Here is a 21,644-nt window from a genome sequence, read left to right as displayed (position 1 = left end):
CTGCACAGACACACAGCGAGAGACAGTCCCTGCCCCAGCTGAGATCAGGACCCCGTTGTGCCGGGCACTGCACAGACACACAGGGAGAGACAGTCCCTGCCCCAGCTGAGATCAGGACCCCGTTGTGCCGGGCACTGCACAGACACACAGGGAGAGACAGTCCCTGCCCCAGCTGAGATCAGGGCCCCGTTGTGCCGGGCGCTGCACAGACACACAGGGAGAGACAGTCCCTGCCCCAGCTGAGATCAGGGCCCCGTTGTGCCGGGCACTGCACAGACACACAGGGAGAGACAGTCCCTGCCCCAGCTGAGATCAGGGCCCCGTTGTGCCGGGCGCTGCACAGACACACAGCGAGAGACAGTCCCTGCGCCAGCTGAGATCAGGACCCCGTTGTGCCGGGCGCTGCACAGACACACAGGGAGAGACAGTCCCTGCCCCAGCTGAGATCAGGGCCCCGTTGTGCCGGGTGCTGCACAGACACACAGGGAGAGACAGTCCCTGCCCCAGCTGAGATCAGGGCCCCGTTGTGCCGGGCGCTGCACAGACACACAGGCAGAGACAGTCCCTGCCCCAGCTGAGATCAGGGCCCCGTTGTGCCGGGCGCTGCACAGACACACAGCGAGAGACAGTCCCTGCCCCAGCTGAGATCAGGGCCCTGTTGTGCTGGGTGCTGCACAGACACACAGCGAGAGACAGTCCCTGCCCCAGCTGAGATCAGGGCCCCGTTGTGTCGGGCGCTGCACAGACACACAGCGAGAGACAGTCCCTGCCCCAGCTGAGATCAGGACCCCGTTGTGCCAGGCGCTGCCCAGACACACAGGGAGAGACAGTCCCTGCCCCAGCTGAGATCAGGGCCCCGTTGTGCCGGGCGCTGCACAGACACACAGCGAGAGACAGTTCCTGCTCCAGCTGAGATCAGGGCCCCGTTGTGCCGGGTGCTGCACAGACACACAGGGAGAGACAGTCCCTGCCCCAGCTGAGATCAGGGCCCTATTGTTCTGGGTCCTGCACAGACACACAGGAAGAGACAGTCCCTGTGTCGAAGGACTTACAATCTAAATAGGCCCAGGGTCAGGGGAAGGAGTATAACACACAAGCGGAGCAAAAGAACAGTGTGATGGCATGTTAATTGCGTAATATTTTTGGGAGTGTGGAGTTTACTTAGGAGGGTATGGAGGGGGCCAGGAGGACAGGGCAGAAGAGATATGAGGAGCAGGTGTGGAGTGAGGCTGAGGTGAAGTAACCGTGGGTCAGGGCCCAGGATGGGGTTACAGCAAACAGCCAATCAACCAGGGCTGAGGAAAAGAAATCAACCAACCAAGCCCCGTTAGCTATTTCAGTCTCCCCTTGTGAGCCCCCGATCGGTTTCACTGCCCCTCTCTGAACTCCTTGAAGTTTGGCAGTAACTACTCGCTGTTCAGCTGGGGACTTCGCAGAGGGGCTGAGCACACGGTCCAGATGAGGTCTCCCGAGTCAGAGATTTGTGACAACCGAAGAGCATATTCCAGGTATGGTAGCTCTCAACCAGACTGATCTTCACCAGAAAGCAGGCTGCATCCAAAAACCTGTGAAGGAGTTCTCATTTTCCATCTCCAGCCTTTATAACATTCATTTGATACATTCTCATGCAGTCTAATGACCTTTAAAAAAAGCTTCTGTTGTTTTTCAGCTCAAACTAACTGGGAACTGTATTTAATTTATGTGGAGGGTGGAAGGATGTTTATGAGTCCACAGAATTACAGTTACATTGATTTGATTATTTTAAAGTAAGTCCTTCTGATAATGTTAAGCTGTTTTGTATCACTTGATTAGTCTCATGGAAATCAGTGAGATTACTCACATGATTAAAGCGACTGAAGTCTCGCTGCATTTGACAGCACTTTGTGTACAGTCTCTCTCACAATTTCTGCTGCACACTTTGTCGGTTTCCCGTGTTTGTGCCGGTTTTTCACAGAGCAACTGGGCAGAAAAAAATAATCCTTTAAGATAGTAAAGAGTGACTGTAAAACTATACATAGAAGGACATCTAAGAAGCAGATGCAGGAGCAGAAACTGCTGTTAACCTGTTTTGAAACAGACTAGATTTCAAACTGGCAGCAGAACTGAGCCCTACATAATCAAACACCCCCGTAATACCATATAGACAGAGAGCTACTAAGGACGAGCATTCGAGATGTGCATCGTTCAGATTGCCTGATGCTCACCCTAATAACCCTCTATTTTCAGTTGTTTATAACTTTACCTGTTTGTTCCTAAAATCTCTGCCCCCGGAATTCAGGGTTTGGTTGGTTGGGGTTTTTTAAGTTTCACCCAAACCGGTACAGCCATGTCGAACAGCAAAGAATGCCAATGTTAACTATTTCCCCCCTCACTTTCTGTTCTGAAGAGCTCTCTCATCTGTGTGGTTTGGAACAGGAACTTGGAGATCTGACAGTGGGTAGCTCTGAGATCAGGCCTTTCGCTTGCTCTGTTAAAATCCCCTCAAACACAGCCACATTATAAACCAGAGGTAGGGAGAGTCACCGTTTGCATGTTGTTGGCATTATTAGAACGGTAGAGATAGAGAACTATCAATGCCATGGTACCTAGGGGAATATCTGTCTGCCTACCCTCAATTTATTCCACCTTATCCCCTTGCCGTCTCCTCCTTTCCAAAGGCCCAGTATAGGCAACCAATGCACACAAAAAATAACCCCAGGAGACAAGCGTAAACTTCACATTCCACCATCTCTCCCGCAGGAGCCATGAAAGACACAAACTCTGTTGAGCATCTCCGGGGCCTCGTTACTTGTTCTGTCTGCCTGGAGCGCTGTCGAGATCCAGTGATCAGACACTGCGGCCACAACTTGTGCCAGGCCTGCATCAACCGGCCCTGGAGAGAAGTGACAGAGCAAATCACCTGCCCGTGGTGCAAAGAAGATATTCAGGAGGGAAAATCCGGCTCTGACAACCAACCCTGGAAGGTGGAAGAAATAGACAAGCAGTTCCTGTTAGAGGAGCCAAGTTTGTGGCCAGAAAGGGTGTGTGCGAACCACAAAGAAGAGCTAAAACTCTACTGCGTAGAGGATCAAACCTTCATTTGCCTTGTCTGCAGGGATGCCCAGAATCATAAATCACACACACTGATTCCCAGAGAGGAGGCTGATGCCAGCATAAACCAGGTAGTATTGTGCTAAATGATTAATTATTACATGTGTTACAGCAGCTCCTGGGGACCCCAGCTGAGATCAGGGCCCCGTTGTGCCAGGCGCTGCACAGACACACAGGGAGAGACAGTCCCTGCCCCAGCTGAGATCAGGGCCCCGTTGTGCCGGGCGCTGCACAGACACACAGCGAGAGACAGTCCCTGCCCCAGCTGAGATCAGGGCCCCGTTGTGCCGGGCGCTGCACAGACACACAGCGAGAGACAGTCCCTGCCCCAGCTGAGATCAGGGCCCCATTGTGCCAGGCGCTGCCCAGACACACAGCAAGAGACAATCCTTGTCTTGAACAACTGGCAGTATAAATAAACAAAGCAGAGAACAGAAAGCTCATTATCCTCCAAGCACATTGACATTTTTTCAACAAAACCTTTTTTTAAAAAAGCCGGGGGAAAGGGCCATTTTTCTTAATGAAAATTTGGGGATTTTTTTTCAAATGTGCAATGAAATTGTTATCAAAAAGTTTAACTCCCCCACCCCACCCCAGTTTTACTGCTGCCCTTAGGAGTTTTACCTGAGTAAGTATAGTACATTTGTAAAGTGTGTACCATGGTGCTCTCTAGTAGCTCGTCCACATAGTGGATAACAGCCTACTACCGCTGCCAACTAATGGGTTACCCCTATATGATTATCACAAGTTGTACAGGTGACAACCTGAGTAAAGAGCTCAGAATTTGAGGCTAACAGAAGGAAATTTTTAATAACAATAGCAAACACAAGTGAACTATAACTCAGGCTACCCAAGCCCTCTCCTTCGCCCTCCACTCAATGCCACGTCCCAGCATTGGAATCCCAAAAAACAAAAACATCCAACATTTGGGGTGATAGGCAATGGAGGGCACCTATTCACAGGCCCCTTTCTGGTGTGAGCAACATCTTGCCTCTACAGGGGATCTGCTGTATGGAATATGGGTTGAGTTTCCTTTGCTTTCTCTTCTAGGGCATCAGGCGTCCCTTGGCCGGGTAAGTGGCTCCTGCTAACTGCTGCCCCTTGAACTTTGTTATGCTGGGAAGGGGTCTAGGAAACAGGTTTGGTTCCTAAGCAAATCTCAAAGCCACCATCAACTGACTCGGGCTCCCAGGACTCATGCTACAGGGGTAATAAAAGCAATGTAAACTTTCCCACTTGGGCTGGAGCCCAGGCTCTGAACCCTGGTGAGGGTTGGTTTGTTTTTTGCAGTGTAGACGTACCCTAGTGTCCCTCTAGCCCCCTGAGCACAGTTCTTGCTCTTTTCAAAATCCTCCACTTTGGCTGTCTTGTCACGCTGAAAGGTGTTAAGTGACTACCATCAAGTGAGCCTTTCATCCAAAGACATTCCCACATGTGGTTAAAGCCAGTGGATGGCCAGACACTTTCAGACTCAATGGAAGGAGCAACTAAGCCCCTCTTATGTAGAAGTGAGAGCTACAAACCATGGAGGGACTGCCCAAGGCTCATGGCAGGGAAGATCTAAGCTGCTTGGGCCGAGGGGTGTCCCTGATTGCAAATGCAGGGATGAGGATATCAGTAGCAGATTGTGTATTAGAGGCAAAAAGCCAGAGGAAACCATTGTGAGTGTGAAAGGAAACAGAGAGACAGGGCTTTCTGGGCACAGAACTCCCTGGAAGGGCAGACGTGGGGAATCCGAGCAAGGAACTTGCCGGCTATTGTTTGTTTTTCCCGTGTTCGAAGGAACAGGACTTTGTGGGCATTTTTTGTGAATAAACATGATCACACTGAGAACAGACCCAACTGATATAATTGATTTCTCCTGTTAATGGAAATAACCCAGCAAGGCCCTGAATACTGGTGAACCACTCAGGCCAAAAGGGTTAACCATATCTTCCTGGGGCTGAACACAGAATCCCAGAAATGTTGAAATATTTTGTTTCGAGTCAATTTAACATTAATCTGCATCTTCCTATGCATCTCCCCTCATGGGAGTTGTAGTTCGGGTGCCTCCTGCCTTCATTTTTCCCTATGGGCTAGGCTCCCTGGCTGGACTACATCTCCCATGATGCATCCATGGTAACGTGACTCCAGTGATGCACCACACAACAGGAAGACCCTGGTGCATCATGGGACATGTAGTCCAGCCAGAGAGCCCGTCCCAGAGAGGCGAATGGGAGCATGAAGCATCCGAACTTCAACTCCCCTGAGGCACCGCGACGGCTCAGGCAGACACAGATTAACGTTGAACGGACCCGAAACAAAATGTCCCATTTTGGTTTTCCCAAAGGAAAACTGAGACAAAAAATTGGCAACTTTGAAATGTTCCTGCAGGAAATTTTGATTTTTCTGGAAACTGCATTTTGCATCAGAAATTCAGTTTGATGGGACGTTCCTGACCAGCTGTTGTAGAGGGGATTAGCTACTGCTGGATCTTGCATTTAGTACAGAGAGGGAAGCTGGTCCAATGATTAATTCACTAGCTAAGCACTTGGCAGCCTTGGGTTCAAAGCCCTGCTCATCACAAACATCCTGGGTGGCCTGAGACTCTCTGTGCCTCAGTTTCCCCCTCTGATAAAGGCCCTCTGTGGTGGGTCAGTGCGATAGCCAGCTGGCCTAGTGGTCAGGCCAAGGCCCTCCTACTCCACTGGGTCCTAGCTCAGGTGTTGCAGTGTCCAGGCAACACATTGGTCCACCCCCAAGTTACGCTCCCATCTGGGTGGGTTCCTACCAGGTTGTGGTTCCTTTGTGTGGTTGCAGTATCAGCTCAGTCTGCCGGGGGGACACCAATGTCCCATTCCTGTGTATCCCAAAGCCAGACGGGACTATTGGGATCATCTAGTCTGACCTCCTGGATAACACAGGCCAGAGACTGTCCCTGAATTAATTCCTAGAGCAGCTCCATTAGAAAAACATCCCATCTTGATGTAAAACGTGTCCGTGATGGAGAATCCACCATGACCTTTGGTAAGTTGAACCAATGGTTAATTACCCTCACTGGTAAAAACATACATCTTATTTCCAATCTGAATTTGTCTAGCTTCTATTTCTAGCCAGTGGGTCATGTTGTAACTTTCTCTGCTAGATTGAAGGGCCCTTTATTAAGTATTTGTTCCCCATCTAGGTACTTATAGCCTAGGACCAAGTCACCCTGAACCTTCTCTTTGTAACACTAAATAAATCGGGCTCCTTGAGTCTATCACTACAAGGCAGATGTTCTAATTCTTTAATCCAGTGGTGCCCAAACTTTTCCTCTTGTGCCCTCCCCCTTACCAATAATGGAATGTGTCCGTCCCTCCCCACCCCCAAGCCAGGAGCTCTGTGCCCAAAAAGCTCTATCTCTCTGCTTCCCCTGGCTTTCAGCCTCCAAGACACACATGCTGCAACCAGCCTCCTAGCCCCTGCGTCTGCAAACCCTCGGCCCGCACAGCTTAGCTCCGCTGATGTGAGGGATCTCAACTCTCGAATCCAGGTCCGCAGTCAGTCCTCAGACTGCAGCCACCACCCGGCAGCTCGCTGGTACCAGCAGGGAATGTGGGCTGGCAGACCCTACTTCACCAGATGCTCTGCCCACAAAGCTCCTGATTGGAGGAGATTTCCAGCCTCTCTGATTGGCTCAGACTCACTATTTAAGCCAGATGGAGGCACAGGAAGTTGTCTGAGTGGCTAGGTGAAGCTGTAGCTGGCTGGCCTTGTTCCAGATCCCTGTTTCTATGCCCCACTCCTGGCTACTGACTCTGGCTCTGACCCCAACTCCTGCTTTGACCCCCTAGGCCTGACCATATATGTCCCAGTACACAACAGTCATGTGCCTTGGGCGGTCCCTCCATTGTTTGTAGCTCTCCCTCTTGAATAAAGGGACTTAATCATAGAATCATAGAATCATAGAATATCAGAGTTGGAAGGGACCTCAAGAGGTCATCTAGTCCAACCCCCTGCTCAAAGCAGGACCAATTCCCAGCTAAATCATCCCAGCCAGGGCTTTGTCAAGCCGGGCCTTAAAAACCTCCAAGGAAGGAGACTCCACCACCTCCCTAGGTAACGCATTCCAGTGTTTCACCACCCTCCTAGTGAAATAGTTTTTCCTGATATCCAACCTGGACTTCCCCCACCGCAACTTGAGACCATTGCTCCTTGTTCTGTCATCTGCCACCACTGAGAACAGCCGAGCTCCATCCTCTTTGGAACCCCCCTTCAGGTAGTTGAAGGCTGCTATCAAATCCCCCCTCATTCTTCTCTTCTGGAGACTAAACAATCCCAGTTCTCTCAGCCTCTCCTCATAAGTCATATGCTCCAGACCCCTAATCATTTTTGTTGCCCTCCGCTGGACTCTTTCCAATTTTTCCACATCCTTCTTGTCGTGTGGGGACCAAAACTGGACACAGTATTCCAGATGAGGCCTCACCAATGTCGAATAAAGGGGAACGATCACGTTCCTCGATCTGCTGGCAATGCCCCTACTTATACAGCCCAAAATGCCGTTAGCCTTCTTGGCAACAAGAGCACACTGTTGACTCATATCCAGCTTCTCGTCCACTGTGACCCCTAGGTCCTTTTCAGCAGAACTGCTACCTAGCCATTCGGTCCCTAGTCTGTAGCAGTGCATGGGATTCTTCCGTCCTAAGTGCAGGACTCTGCACTTGTCCTTGTTGAACCTCATCAGGTTTTTTTCTGCCCAATCCTCTAATTTGTCTAGGTCCCTCTGTATCCGATCCCTACCCTCTAGTGTATCTACCACGCCTCCTAGTTTAGTGTCATCTGCAAACTTGCTGAGAGTGCAGTCCACACCATCCTCCAGATCATTAATAAAGATATTAAACAAAACCGGCCCCAGGACCGACCCTTGGGGCACTCCACTTGAAACCGGCTGCCAACTAGACATGGAGCCATTGATCACTACCCGTTGAGCCCGACGATCTAGCCAGCTTTCTATCCACCTTACAGTCCATTCATCCAGCCCATACTTCTTTAACTTGGTGGCAAGAATACTGTGGGAGACAGTATCAAAAGCTTTGCTAAAGTCAAGAAATAACACATCCACTGCTTTCCCCTCATCCACAGAGCCAGTTATCTCATCATAGAAGGCAATTAGGTTAGTCAGGCACGACTTCCCCTTCGTGAATCCATGCTGACTGTTCCTGATCACTTTCCTTTCCTCTAAATGTTTCATAATTGATTCCTTGAGGACCTGCTCCATAATTTTTCCAGGGACTGAGGTGAGGCTGACTGGCCTGTAGTTCCCCGGATCCTTCTTCTTCCCTTTTTTAAAGATGGGCACTACATTAGCCTTTTTCCAGTCATCTGGGACCTCCCCCGATCGCCATGAGTTTTCAAAAATAATGGCTAATGGCTCTGCAATCTCACCCGCCAACTCCTTTAGCACCCTCGGATGCAGCGCATCCGGCCCCATGGACTTGTGCACGTCCACTTCTTTCTCCACAGAGGGCTGGTCACCTTCTCCCCATGCTGTACTGCCCAGTGCAGCAATCTGGGAGCTGACCTTGTGCGTGAAGACAGAGGCAAAAAAATCATTGAGTACATTAGCTTTTTCCACATCCTCGGTCACTAGGTTGCCTCCCTCATTCAGTAAGGGGCCCACACTTTCCTTGATTTTCTTCTTGTTGCTAACATACCTGAAGAAACCCTTCTTGTTACTCTTAACATCTCTTGCTAACTGCAACTCCAAGTGTGATTTGGCCTTCCTGATTTCACTCCTGCATGCCTGAGCAATATTTTTATACTCCTCCCTGGTCATTTGTCCAATCTTCCACTTCTTATAAGCCTCTTTTTTGCATTTAAGATCAGCAAGGATTTCACTGTTTAGCCAAGCTGGTCGCCTGCCATATTTACTATTCTTTCTACACAATTGCTCCCTCTGAGCTTAAAAGAGGGTGCTTGGCCATCCATTGGTTCTAATGAGACCTGTGATTGACTTTGGATGAAAGAATCATTTTATAGCACCCAATAGCAAATAACTCAGTAATTCACCACTTGCTCTTCCCCCATTCTCCATCCCTTACCCATGCTATGCGCGGCTAGAGAACATTCAGGTATCGTCAATGTAACATTGTGTTTTTGTAGCCGGAAGAAGTTTCCAAAATCAAAGCCAACTTCTACCGTTAGGGGAGACATAAATATGGTGGAGCTGGCGAAGCAGGCTGAGGACGGTGACCCAGTCGGACTCAAAGGTAAAGGAGAACAATCGTATGAGGGTGGGTTCATCTTAAATACGCAGAAATTGAACCAGAGGAAGGGAGCGCTGCCCGTTTGAAACCCCGCTTCCAGGAATAATAATACTTAGCACTTTTCATTGGTAGATCTCAAAAGAGATTGGTATTATTGAACCATTTTGCATATGGGGAAACTGAGGTACAGAGGAGTGAAATGAACACAGGTCTGCTGCATTCCAGGCCAGTGTGCAATCCACTGCCTTGCTGCCTCCCCCTAAAACCTCCACCGTCTGTCTACACTATGTACTAAGCCTGGGTTCTGACTCTGAGTAGCTTTGTCCCCGAGGAATTTTAAATGGCTTTCCCCACTCCCATTGCAGACGATCCATCTTTCTCCAAGATCCAGACATTCATGGCGTGGATGGTCCTACTCATTTTCCTGATTGCGATCGGAGGATTGAGCGCCACCATATTTGTTTTCACACGTGAGTAGAAAGGGCCCAGGCTGGCTCCCTCTCCGCGACTCGGTTACACATTCTGTCCTCCCAAGTCTCTTTTCCCTTTCCCATGCAAGGCCAGATCCTGGCCCCCTTTGAGCTACTCCAGGAGCATAACCGGGATGGAAACTAACATCTCCCTAACTAGGAATTCCCCTGCTATAGGGGAGATCCCTACTAGCGTAGACAACCCTGGCATAGGGAATGTCATGACATATGAAGTAACTATCTATGTTAAACAGGAGGGGATTATTAAAAGAAAACTGATGCAAGCTATAGTCCCAAACAAGCAGGCTTCTACACAGCTCACTCCCCAACTTTGCCTCTCTTGTTGACCAGGCACTAGGAGGACCAGATAGCAAGTGTGAAAAATCAAGACAAGGGATGGGGGGTAATAGGCACCTATATAAGACAAAGCTCCCCATAAAATCGGGACATCTGGTCACCCTACCAGAGACCTGTATCCTGTCTGCGACTTGGTGCAGATCACAGAGCCATCTAGTGGCTGAATGAGACACTGCAAGTCAAGATCTCATTACGGGGAACATGTGGAGGCCAGGCTGGAACTCCAGCTGGACTTCATCTCCCATAAGGCTAAGGATTGCAACGTTACAGTCCCTTCACTAAAGGGGAGACCATGGTGCATCATGGGAGATGGCATCTGACCAAGGAGCCACACCTATAGAAGAGAATGGAAGCATCAGACACCAAGACTACAGCTCCCATGATGCACTGCATTGACATTTCCAAGTCAAAATAGTTTGGTTTTCAGATGAAACATTTGCAATTTTTTTTCTGTAAACTCAAAATTTTCCACATTTTTTATTCTCATCCACATTTTTATCAGGGAGCAAGAAAAACTATCAGAGGTTTAGAACCCCTGACCTTTAACGAAAGGTTAAAAAAATGGGGTGTGTTCAGTCTTGAGAAAAGAAGACTGAGAGGGGGCCGATAACAGTCTTCAACTGTATTAAGGGCTGTTATAAAGAGCACATTGATCAATTGTTCTCCATTTGCCCGGAAGGTAGGACAACTAGCGATGGGCTTCATCTGCCACAAGGGAGATTTAGGTTGGATGTTAGGAAAAACTTTCTAACTCTCAGGGTAGTTAAGCTCTTGAACAGGCTTCCAGGGGAGGTTGTGGAGTCCTCATCTTGGAGGTGTTTCAGACTAGGTTGGACAAACACCTGTCAGAGATGGTCTGGGTTTACTTGGCCCTGCCCCAGAAGAGTTGGTGACCTCTCATTGTCCCTTCCAGCCCAACACGTCTATGATTACAGCTGTGTCTACCCTGTTCCCGGAGCACCAGTACAACACACACACACCCCCGTGATGGTGGAAGCACTAACTTGTTATTATCCTTGTGCATTACCAGGAGCTGCCATCAAACCTGACATGGCCGCTCTGAGAGCGTCTGCTGCCCCCTGCTGCCCAGAAGGCTGGATCGCCTCCCAAGGAAAGTGCTACTATTATTCTGAAGCGGAAGGGAACTGGAAGTCCGGCCAGAATTACTGCGCTTCACACGGTGCCTCTCTGGCTGCAAACAGTAGCTTAGAGGCTCTGGTAAGACGGAGCCATCGAGTCCTTGTAACGGCAATAGACCAGGTTGCCCACAGCAGGAGGTGTTGGCATTAGACTGGGAAAACATAACACCATTCAAACTCCGCCCACAACCCAAGCCCCGCCCACTTGTGACACCAAGTGTCCCCGCTGGGGCAGTGGTGACCAACCCTGTTCAAAAAAATCACATCATGCCCCCCTCCAAAAAAAATCATGGGATTTGGCTTAAAAATCATGGCATTTTGAAAGCCACGCTAAGCTTGGGGGTTCTTTTGTGCACTCGGGTCATGTTTTGAAGCTTTCTTCTGCAAACTCAGAGCTGGGAATGTTTTAACTGTTTAATGGAAGGCTGAGATTCTTATGTATTCCTGTGACCCAGGAGCTGCGGCTTCAGGACTAAACACCGAGTCTAATGATAAAACCATAAGAGATGGCAACCCCAGGTAGGGTTAAATAGCAATGTGTTGTCATTAGGGTTCAGATTTAACACTCAGTGGAGATGGGCAGGACCTGTGCCATCCCTCTGAGTGAGTGGCTCAGGCTCTCTGCAGACTCAGGCAGCGCCGCTGCATCTGTGACACTTGGGCAGTTCTTTCTCTCAGCGATTGCTTCAGGCTCTCTGCAAACTCAGGCAGATGTGGCTGTGTCACTTACACTCAGTTCTTGTTTTGAACCATAAGGGGTGGAGCGTCTTTGTTCTCTTAATTTATTAGTTCTATTATAGTAGTCCTAGAGGTCACAGTCAGGGATCAAGGCCTCATTAATATATGTAATCACTGTCTATCTTAAACAGGAGGGGTTATTAAAAGAAAACAGATGCAAACTATAGCCCCAAACAAGCAGGCTTCTACACAACTCACTCTCCAACTTTTCCTCTCTTGTTGACCAGGGACCCGCATCCTCTTTGTGAATATGCAGATCACAGAGGCTGAACGAGACACTTGTACAGACATGTAACAAATCCATTCCCCAAACAGTTTGTAATCTGTGGTTTGAGAACACAGAATAGCAGGCCTCATGTGCAGGCTCAACGACCCACATCCAGGCACTGGACTGCAATCGACAACTGGCGTCCACAAGCCTGCTTGGGTAGCTCAGGCCAGGGGGGGCACTGCAGCTAGGGCAGGTTGGGTTCAGGGCATGGCCTCAGAGTTAAGGCAATAACCTTGTACTTAAAAGACCCTCGTTCAATTCCTAGCTCCTCCCCAGTCCTGTGTGGTCACCCAGAGAGTGTTCAGGTGACCCCATGTCCTATTTTTAAAGGGACAGTCCTGTATTTAAACCCTCTTGCAGGTGTCCTGACTTTTTCTTAAAACGGGCAAATTGTCCCATATTTACTGTCTCCCCAGCGCCCCCCCCCCCCCATCCCGTCAGTACTGGTGGGCCCTGCTGCTGGCCGGATCCCTGCTCTCCAGCTGCCTGCCCACCAGTGGTGAGTGGGAAGGGTCCAGTGGCCAGCCATGGGGGTGGGGGTGCCAGGCTGGTGGCGGGGCGAAGATGCAGCGCGGGGGGCAGACGCAGACCAGCCAACGCTGCGTGCCGGCTCTCAGCCAGGGTTCACATTTCTGGCTCAGTCAATTTGATGTTATTTGTAGGTTTGTGCCGCATCGATCTTATTGCCAGCCGCTGAACCCACTTGACTACCAGCCATGTTACCCGGGGCCCGTATTCAGCCTCGGCCAATACGGTCACCCTGCAGAGAAGAACCTGGAGGCAGCGCTCTGGCTAGTCAGTTACGTCAGCGGTGACGTCAGTACCTTTCTAGGGGAGCTGCCCCTAACGCTGTGGCTGTGGGACGGATCCGGCTTCTGCTCCCACGTGTGTCTGCGGGGAAAGTTCAACCTGCCGGGCGGGGGAAATGCAGCCCGCCAGGTGCGGCGTTAGCGGAGCTCCAGGCTGCCCCCGTGTGGCCGAGGCGCAGAACTGACGAGCGGAGTTTAAAGCTGGAGCTGGGAGGTGGGAACCCAGCCGGGCACCGCGGCGGGTGCCTGTGATCCCCGCTCCGGGGGAGGCCGAGGCCGGCGGATCGCTGGGGAGCTGGGGGTCCCCAGGTTGCCGAAAGAGGGGTGAACCGGCCCAGGTCGGAAACGTGTACCAGGGCTCATGAAAACAGGGACACCCGGCCGGGATCCCGCTGAACGAGCCGCGATCTTGCTTTAGACACCGCGGTGATGGGGAATTTACCACGTCCCTTGCGGAGCTTGTGCCATTAGCCTCACGGTTAAAAGATGGTGATTTCCGGTTGGGATTTAGTGACATCGACTTCAAGCCACTGGGGTCTTGTTCAACCTTTGTCTGGGGAATTAAGGAACCCCTGAAATCCGATATTTGCCCTGGGGAAGGATTTAAAACCAGTGGTGAATTCGCCTCCAACCTCTCTTCATTCAGTGAAACCAATTGAGCTTCTTCGATCTCCCGCTGTAGCTAGAACAGAACAAGGTACATTTTCCTTGGTTTTAACGGCAAAACTCCGGATCTTTCCCAGGGGATTTGCTGCTGACACTGTGGGTTCGGGGAAGGATTTGGCCGCACCCAGAGATCTGCGCGCTGGGTTCACTCTGCATCTGAAGGGTCAATGCAAAGAGCATTTAGATGAGACCGTTCGTGCTGCCCCCGTGTGGCCAGAGGGTAGAATTGACAGAGTGTGAATCTGGGGCGAGCAGACAGCGAGGCGGGTGGGGCACTGGGGGTTGTGTCTGAAAGTGAATCCCGACCCCACGGGCAGCCCGGCGGGTGAATTGATGAACTCAGGGGCTGGGGGCAGCGCGCTGTGTGGATCGGGGTCTGCGCTCAGTTTGGGATCACGACGGTGATTCCTGCGGAGCTTCGGGTCCCCAGGTTGCCCGCGGAGGGGTGAACACAGCCAGGTTAAAACTCCCGTGGGGATCAGTTCACGAGTGGGCTGGTGCCTGTGAACGTCCAGGGCAGCGCAGCCTGGGGGAGACAAAGTCTCTTTTTATACAGCCACGCACCGGAGATCCTGACTAGGGGAGAGAGAGAGACACCCACCCACCCGAGATCCTTCATGCGCTGGGTGCACCCACACACCAGGGGTTCTTACGGGTGGAGGAACAGAGACAGCCAGACACACTGAGATCCCTTCCCTCGAGGGGCGTGGGCAAGAAAGGGAGACACCGTCCCCCCTTTACATATCTGCCAAACAGCCTTCTCCCACCCCCTCCACACACTGCTCTTATCTGGAGGTGAAGCGAGGGAAACCACATGGAGGATTCTTATCTGGAGTGGGCCACCCAGATACCAGGTCTTCCTAAGGGCAGGAGGAACAGGGGCACCCACCTCCGGGCGTGGTTCCCTGCTGGGATCATCTGGGCCTATTTCATCTAACGAGTCCCTGCCATTGCCTTGGGGCACCTTGTTCTCTGCCTGTGGTGCCCAGTTTAGCCTCCTGTAGGTCTCTCTCCCCCCATCACTTGCAGTCTGTAAATGAAGATCGCAGTTCTTTCTGAAAGCTACCTCGTGTCCCTGTTCGCCCTTTCATGAGCCCTGGTACATGGTGCCTCCCTCTGCCCCTATTCAGGATCCCCGCTCTGTGGGTGCTCCCACCGCCCCACACAGGGTCTCCGGTGGGTGTCTGTATAAAAAGAGACCGGGTCTCACTGTCTTACCCAGGCTACGCCGCAGGGGCTGTTCACAGGCGCGATCCCACTGCTGATCGGCGCGGGAGTTTTGACCTGCTCCGTTCCCGACCTGGGCCGGTTCACCCCTCCCTAGGCAACCTGGGGACCCCCCGCTCCCCAGCGATCCCCATATCGATACCGAACTGAGTGTGGACACCCGCTCGGCACAGCCCCCGGCAGCCCCGAACTCCTGAGCTCCAGCGATCCGCCGGCCTCGGCCTCCCCCGGAGCGGGGATCACAGGCACCGGCCGCGGTGCCCGGCTGGATTCCCACCCCCCAGCTCCAGCTTTAAACTCGGCTTGTGAGTTCTGTGCATTGGCCACTCTGGGGCAGCCCGGACCTGGCCTGATGCCCCCGCCCCCACGAGCTGTCCTGAGCCCGATGGCACAAGTCAGCAGAATGAGATTGTTCCCAATAACTCGCCCCATGGAAATCGCCCTCCGCCATTGTCTGTCTCCACTCCTCGCACACTGCAGCCCTTCAAGGCCCACAGTCTCTGTCCACTTCCTGAGACACACACACACCCGACTGTTGTCACTGAGACATTGTCACTCTTTTATAGTAAGTGTCAAGAGGCATGAACATGTTTAACTTCAAACAAGGGCTCATCGGCCTGAAAAGGGTGAGGAAATCTGCCCTGTGGTATTAGCATCCGCTCTCCAATGAGACTGATTCTCTCTGATCCTCTGCAGGGAGCATTGCAGTGATTTGTGCTCGACGGCCAATCCCTGCTGATTTATCCAGTACTTGAAATCTTGCCCATTTGCTGACTTGAGCATGAGGCACTAGGAAGCTATAAGGGAGGGGCATTATTGGGGACAAGATTTTTACTTCTATGCTTAGATGAAATGGGTGGAGGAGCAACATTACTAGTCTCCGAGTAGAGCACCAGAAAGAGTTAATCCATGACGGGTACCAGTCACTGCCATGGACTTTCCACTGCCGACCAGAATCCACTCAGAAGCAACCGTTCCGCCTCATTGTACAATCAGGGTTAGGGTTAAGCTTTCTAGGCCACTTCATCCTATGTAAAGTCAGTCTGGGGTGCCCCCTGCAAGCTAAGTCACGGCTTTCTGGGTGCGCTGTTTATGTTCTGACTTGGTGACACATTATAAAATAGAGACACGGGGTCATTACATCATAACACACCCAGAAAGTCATCGGTGCTGGAAGTAGGGATATGGGGGGTTCTGCTGCACCCCCTGGCTTGAAGTGGTTTCCATCATATCCAGGGTTTACAGTTTGGCTCTCAGCCCCCCCACTATACAAATGGTTCCAGCCCCCCCGACAGACAGTTCTGATTTGTCCTTTTTTGGCTTTGCAGAACATAGGACAGGCCCGTGCAAATTGTGATTGCCTTGTACATTTTGAAACAGTGTAACAAATCCACTGGCTGTTGAAAACAGATACAAAATCACAGATCCCCACACACTGAGGGGATGAGAAACTTGGGGGAAGAGAGCCATTCACAGTTTGACCTAAAGGAGGCCTTCCTCTGCTGAAACACCCCCACTTCGACAGCATTTCACAACTAGGAGATGTTTTCAGATGTTAGGGGATGGACTTTACTATCCTTTGCACTGACTACTATATACCAGAAATCTCATCTGGGCTCCGAGCCGACTCTCCCACAGTCTGAAGCCAGTAGCCACTTTGCCATGGGTCCAGTTTCAGACCCACGCACTCCTCGCTGAAGTCCAGGGATGAGAAGCACCCCTTAGCATGCTCCATATTCTCTTGCTTTGTCAACGAAAAAAGCTTCATTCTACACTTATTTTCTTACCAATAATAATGATGGAGTCGAAAAACGTCTTTCATGTTCATTTTGCAGTGAAAGGAGCAAGCGATTTACTTTTGCCTTTCCAAGGGGGCTTCTTTGCATGCTCCATAGAGCAGCTCTAAAGTGGTTGTAATCAATATCAAAAGTTCTGGTATTTTTAAAGAATATTATAAGGATACAACAAAATGTCCTAGAAATGTCATTTTCAGTGAAACATGCACTTCATCTCTTTTATAACTGTGCAATCGCGAAGGCAGCCAGTGGTGGGGTTGTGTCGTGTTATCTGGCCTCAGTCTGAAGACTGTCCAATGAGGGACCGTTGGTATTTTTCCATGTTTCTCTTCTGGAGCCACCTTCCTCACATTTCCCCTTACAGGCAGCTATCAAGACAGCCAGGCCTGGAGGGCGGAGAGCGCCAGGCAGGGAGGGTTGGGTCGGTTGGTCACCCCACCCCACCCTGTGTGGGAGAGGGGTACGGGAGTGTGTGTGTGTGTCACCCCTCCCTGTGTGAACCCTGAAGCCTTAAAGATAAGAAGGTAAATAAAAAGAATCGAACTACGCAGCATTTCTTTTTAACAGGGGCTCAGTCAACTCACTGTTCATTTGAACGTTTCTGCTGCATAGTTCTGGCTGATTGACAGCCGTTGAACTCGCTTGAATACCAGTAATTTTACCAGGTGTCCTGAACTCAGCACAGGGAAATATGGTCACCCTATTTAGGTGCCCAACTCCCATTGAGTGACCTGGTGGCCTCCATTAGCACCTTCCAACATAACAGCATGTTACAATCCATGGCCACATAGGGACCATGAACAGACAGTGAAGGAATGGGTGGCGGAGAGGGACACGTATGACGTGCGATTTCCCTTTGCGTTATTCAGAAAACCGCAATGCACCATAAAGGCGTCTCCAATCACTGGGTTGGACTCCGGAGGGAACCGGGCCAGCCCTGGAGATGGGTGGATGGCGCTGCATTTAACCACCTGTGAGTCCCTTTCTTTCTGACTGCACACGGGGGGGAGGGGGTCAGAATTGGGGGGACCACACCATGATATAGGGCAACTATGGCCAGAGCCCCACCACCACCTGGGAGCCTCAGGGAAGCCCCATTTCCAGAGAGGCAGCAGCCGCCTTTTCCCCCTCTGGAAGTGGCAGCAGGGGCCTGTCTACTCCCAGAGAGGTATTGGTGGAAGCAGTGGGATCTGTCAAAACTTTGCCCAACAGCTGGGCCTACTGCTCTCCTCTTTCCTTCCCCACAGCGCCCCCTGCTGGGGTGGGGTTAGCATGGGCTGTACCTACTAGCAGGGATCCAACACACTGTCTGTCATCTGTGTATAGGTCACACTATAAGTCATGGCTGGGAGTTTACAGCAGCAGCCAGCGTCAGCCTGGGCCGAGGCTGATGTCATTAGAGAAGCATTACATTAAAACTTGGCAATTTTCCTACAAATTGAAAAATCTACTTCCCACCCCTCTATAGTGTGTATGGAGAGGGCTCACATAAAGAGCGCCATCTAGTGGCACTTAAGAATACGTAACATTTTTCACATACCCCAAGTTTACTGCGAGTCGTTCTATGCTCCCCTCTACTGATTGGAACATATAGAGGAATTGTGGGTCTTCTACAGCCTTTAAGCTAAGAGGGGTTGGTCTTTTAGCTCAGGCAGCAGAGGTGCCAGCACTTAGACCCAGAACTCCCAAATTCGATCCCCGCTTCTGTCAACCACACACAGGGGTGGCCTTATAGTCACAGTTTTGTAGGACCAATAAAGTTATTGTTGTCATGCACCACAAACAGCTTCTGGATGGCACGGCTCTTAATGTGGTGCCAGCAGTGGGAGGACTTTAATTCTTTGGGGTTACTGGCCAGAAACACTGTGCCACTTCTGCAAGGGCTGTGAGCAGCATTTGTGCTCTCGGAGCCTATATTAGGTGTAGCAGCCTGCATGGAACTTGGAGGGAGGAGCACAGGTTGCAGGGGGGAAGAGTTTGGAGGAAGCACCAGGCAGTCGGTCTGTGTGCACATGGCTGGAATGTTAGCTGCAGTCACAGCACCTCTGTCAATTGTTCTCTTAACAAAGAGTCAGTTTCGTTTAAGAACATGGACAGTGTCACTAGCCTAGCACAACCCCCCAGCATAGGAGACCCGCACCGGCGTAATACAGGGCTTGGCCTAGTATTTAAACCTGGTGCAGGGCACTGACACTGATTGAAAGTCTTCGCTGCAGAGTTAACTTGCGTCGGAGCACATGGATTATTTTAGCAGCCCTACCTGAATTATTGGGTTAGCCGGTGCAGCGCTCCCCTCCCCGGTGTGTGTCACTCGGACTTCTGAGGACGTATCCCCTGGGTCTTTGTACTTCAATAAGCCAAGACACTCTGATTCTTTCCCAATGAATTGTGGGAGAACATGTCTGTCCTTTCTGGGCACATGGCGGGAGAATTGTGGGAAGGCATTGGCGGATGATCAGCACTCGAGGGGTATCGCTTGTGTCCACACCACAAAGCGGACAGGTTACCAGCTCAGGGGACAGCAGCCAGGCCAGCTAGCCCGGGTTGAAAGCACCACGAAACTCAGCCAAGAGGATTGTGGGGGCATGGAGGGGGGTCAGGATAACACTTCAGTGAAGAGATATATACCTTGGGGGAATGATTGGGTGTAGCTACATCAGTGCAAAGATCCCCCCTGCACTGTTAAAACGTGTCCCTTATACCTCATTTGTCTGGCTTTGCCTTCCAGCCAGTTGTTCTCGGTGTGCCTTTTTCCGCTAGGTTCACCGGGGCCTTTGGGATTAATCCTCTTCCTCTCCACTGCAGCTTTGAGGTCAGAGGAGCCGGACTCTGCGCTTACCTGGATGACGGCGTTGTGAACAGCGCGGGCTGCGACACCGAGAGGAAGTGGGCCTGCAGCAAGCCGGACGGACAGGCGGGGGGGAAGCAGAGAGACCCAAAGTGTTAAGAGCAGCCAAACTGCAGGCTTAGGCTACAGCGTGACTGTAATAATAGCCCCGTGGCGGGAACCAGGTTGGACCTCTCTGGATGACGCCAGAGCAAATCTTGGCAGTTTACCTCTAACTAACATTATTCTCTAAACGTCACCGTCATAGACTGTGAGGACAGACAGATCCGTAGTCATCGAGAAGCCCAGTGCTAACATCTGACAATTCTGAAGGATCTGATTTTTAAAACAAGTGATCTTTTTAACCAAGCCACAGGAAATCATAAGAACATAAGAACGGCCATCCTGGGTCAGACCAAAGGTCTTTCTAGCCCAGTGTCCTGTCTTCCGACAGTGGCCAATGCCAGGTGCCCCAGAGGGAATGAACAGAACAAGGAATCATCAAGTGATCCATCCCTGTCGTTCATTCACAGCTTTGGCAAACAGAGGCTAGGGACACCATCCCTGCCCAGCTTGGCTAATAGCCATTGATGGACCGATCCTCCATGTATTTATCTAGTTCCTTTTTGAACTCTGTTATAGTCTTGGCCTTCACAACATCCTCTGGCAAAGAGTTCCACAGGTTAACTGTGTGTTGTGTGAAGAAATACTTCCTTTTGTTTGTTTTAAACATGCTGCCTATTAATTTCATTTGGTGACCCCTGGTTCTTGTGTGATGAGAAGGAGTAAACAACACTTCCTTATCTACTTTCTCCACACCAGGCATGATTTTATAGACCTCTAGCATATCTCCCCTCAATCATCTCTTTTCCAAGCTGAAAAGTTCCAGTCTTATTAATCTCTCCTCGTACCTTTTTGCCTCTCACTGCTTCTTTTACTTTGTTGTTTAGCCACTGTCGCACTTTTTTGGTTCTCTTACTGTGGTTTTTAATTTGGGGGATATCTTTAAGTTGAACCTCTATTATGGTGTCTTTTAAAAGTTTCCCTGCAGTTTGCATGCATTTCACTTTTGGTGCTGTACCTTTTAATTTCTGTTCAACTAACGTCCTCATTTTTGTGTAGTTCCCCTTTCTGAAATTAAATGCTACAGTGCTGGGCCGCTGTGGCGTTTTCCCCGCCACTATTACCAAGTGGTCCAGCTATACCAGTGATCACCAACCTTTTACACCCAAGATCACTTTTGAATTTAAGGGCAACCCAAGATCTGCCCTGCCCCTTCCCCGAGTCCCGCCCCTTACCCAAAGCCCCCCCCCCTATTCCCACCCCATTGCTCGCTCTCCCCTACCTTCACTCACTTTCACCAGGATGGGGTAGGGGGTTGGGGTTCGGGAGGGGGTGCAGGCTCTGGGCTGGGGCCAAGGGGTTTGCAGTGTGGAAGGGGGCTCTGGGCTGAGCCTGGGGCAGGGGATTGTGGTTCAGGAGGGGCTGAGGGGTGCAAGCTCTGGGAGGGAGTTTGGGTGCAGAGGGGGCTCTGGGCTGGGGCAGAGTATTGGGGGTGCAGGGTGCTGAATCTGGGAGGGGGCTCAGGGCTGGGGCTTGGGGTGCTGGCTTCAGGAGGGGGCTCAGAGCTGGGGGCTTGGGGTGCAGGAGGGGGCACGGGGTGCTGGCTCCAGAACGGGGCTCAGGGCTGGGGGTTGGGGTGCAGGAAAGGGTGTGGGGTCCTGGCTCCGAGAGGGGGTTGGGGTGCGGCCTCCCACCGGGCAGCACTTACCTTGGGCGGCCCCCGGTCGGCGGTGCAGCAAGGCTAAGGCAGCCTCCCTGCCTGCCTCGACCCCACGTGGCTTCTGGAAGGAGCCAACATGGCCCTGTGGCCCCTGGGGAGGGCACGTGGCTCTGCACACTGCCCCTCTCTGCCAGCACCTTCCCCACAGCTCCCATTGGCCACAGATCCCCGTTCCCAGCCAATGGGAGCTGCAGAGGCGGTGCTTGCAGGCAGGAGCAGCACGCGGAGGGAGACTTCAGGGCCACGC

The 21,644-nt window shown here is 51.3% G+C and overlaps 1 protein-coding gene across 1 annotated transcript; it reads left to right on the top strand.

Moving 5' to 3' along the window:
- The first annotated feature begins 1,370 nt into the window (after positions 1-1,370).
- LOC112061414 (C-type lectin domain family 2 member H-like) lies at positions 1,371-20,417 on the top strand. Its single transcript, XM_065563135.1, has 8 exons — positions 1,371-1,508; positions 2,740-3,161; positions 4,141-4,163; positions 9,211-9,317; positions 9,680-9,784; positions 11,172-11,359; positions 17,657-17,760; positions 19,593-20,417. The coding sequence occupies exons 2-8, from the start codon at positions 2,745-2,747 to the stop codon at positions 19,732-19,734; spliced, it is 1,086 nt and encodes a 361-aa protein (XP_065419207.1). The 5' UTR covers positions 1,371-1,508; positions 2,740-2,744; the 3' UTR covers positions 19,735-20,417.
- The last annotated feature ends 1,227 nt before the right edge of the window (positions 20,418-21,644 follow it).

This window comes from Chrysemys picta, chromosome 12 (assembly GCF_011386835.1).
Source record: "Chrysemys picta bellii isolate R12L10 chromosome 12, ASM1138683v2, whole genome shotgun sequence".
NCBI lineage: Eukaryota > Metazoa > Chordata > Testudines > Emydidae > Chrysemys > Chrysemys picta.
This window is presented reverse-complemented; position numbering and strand designations above follow the sequence as displayed.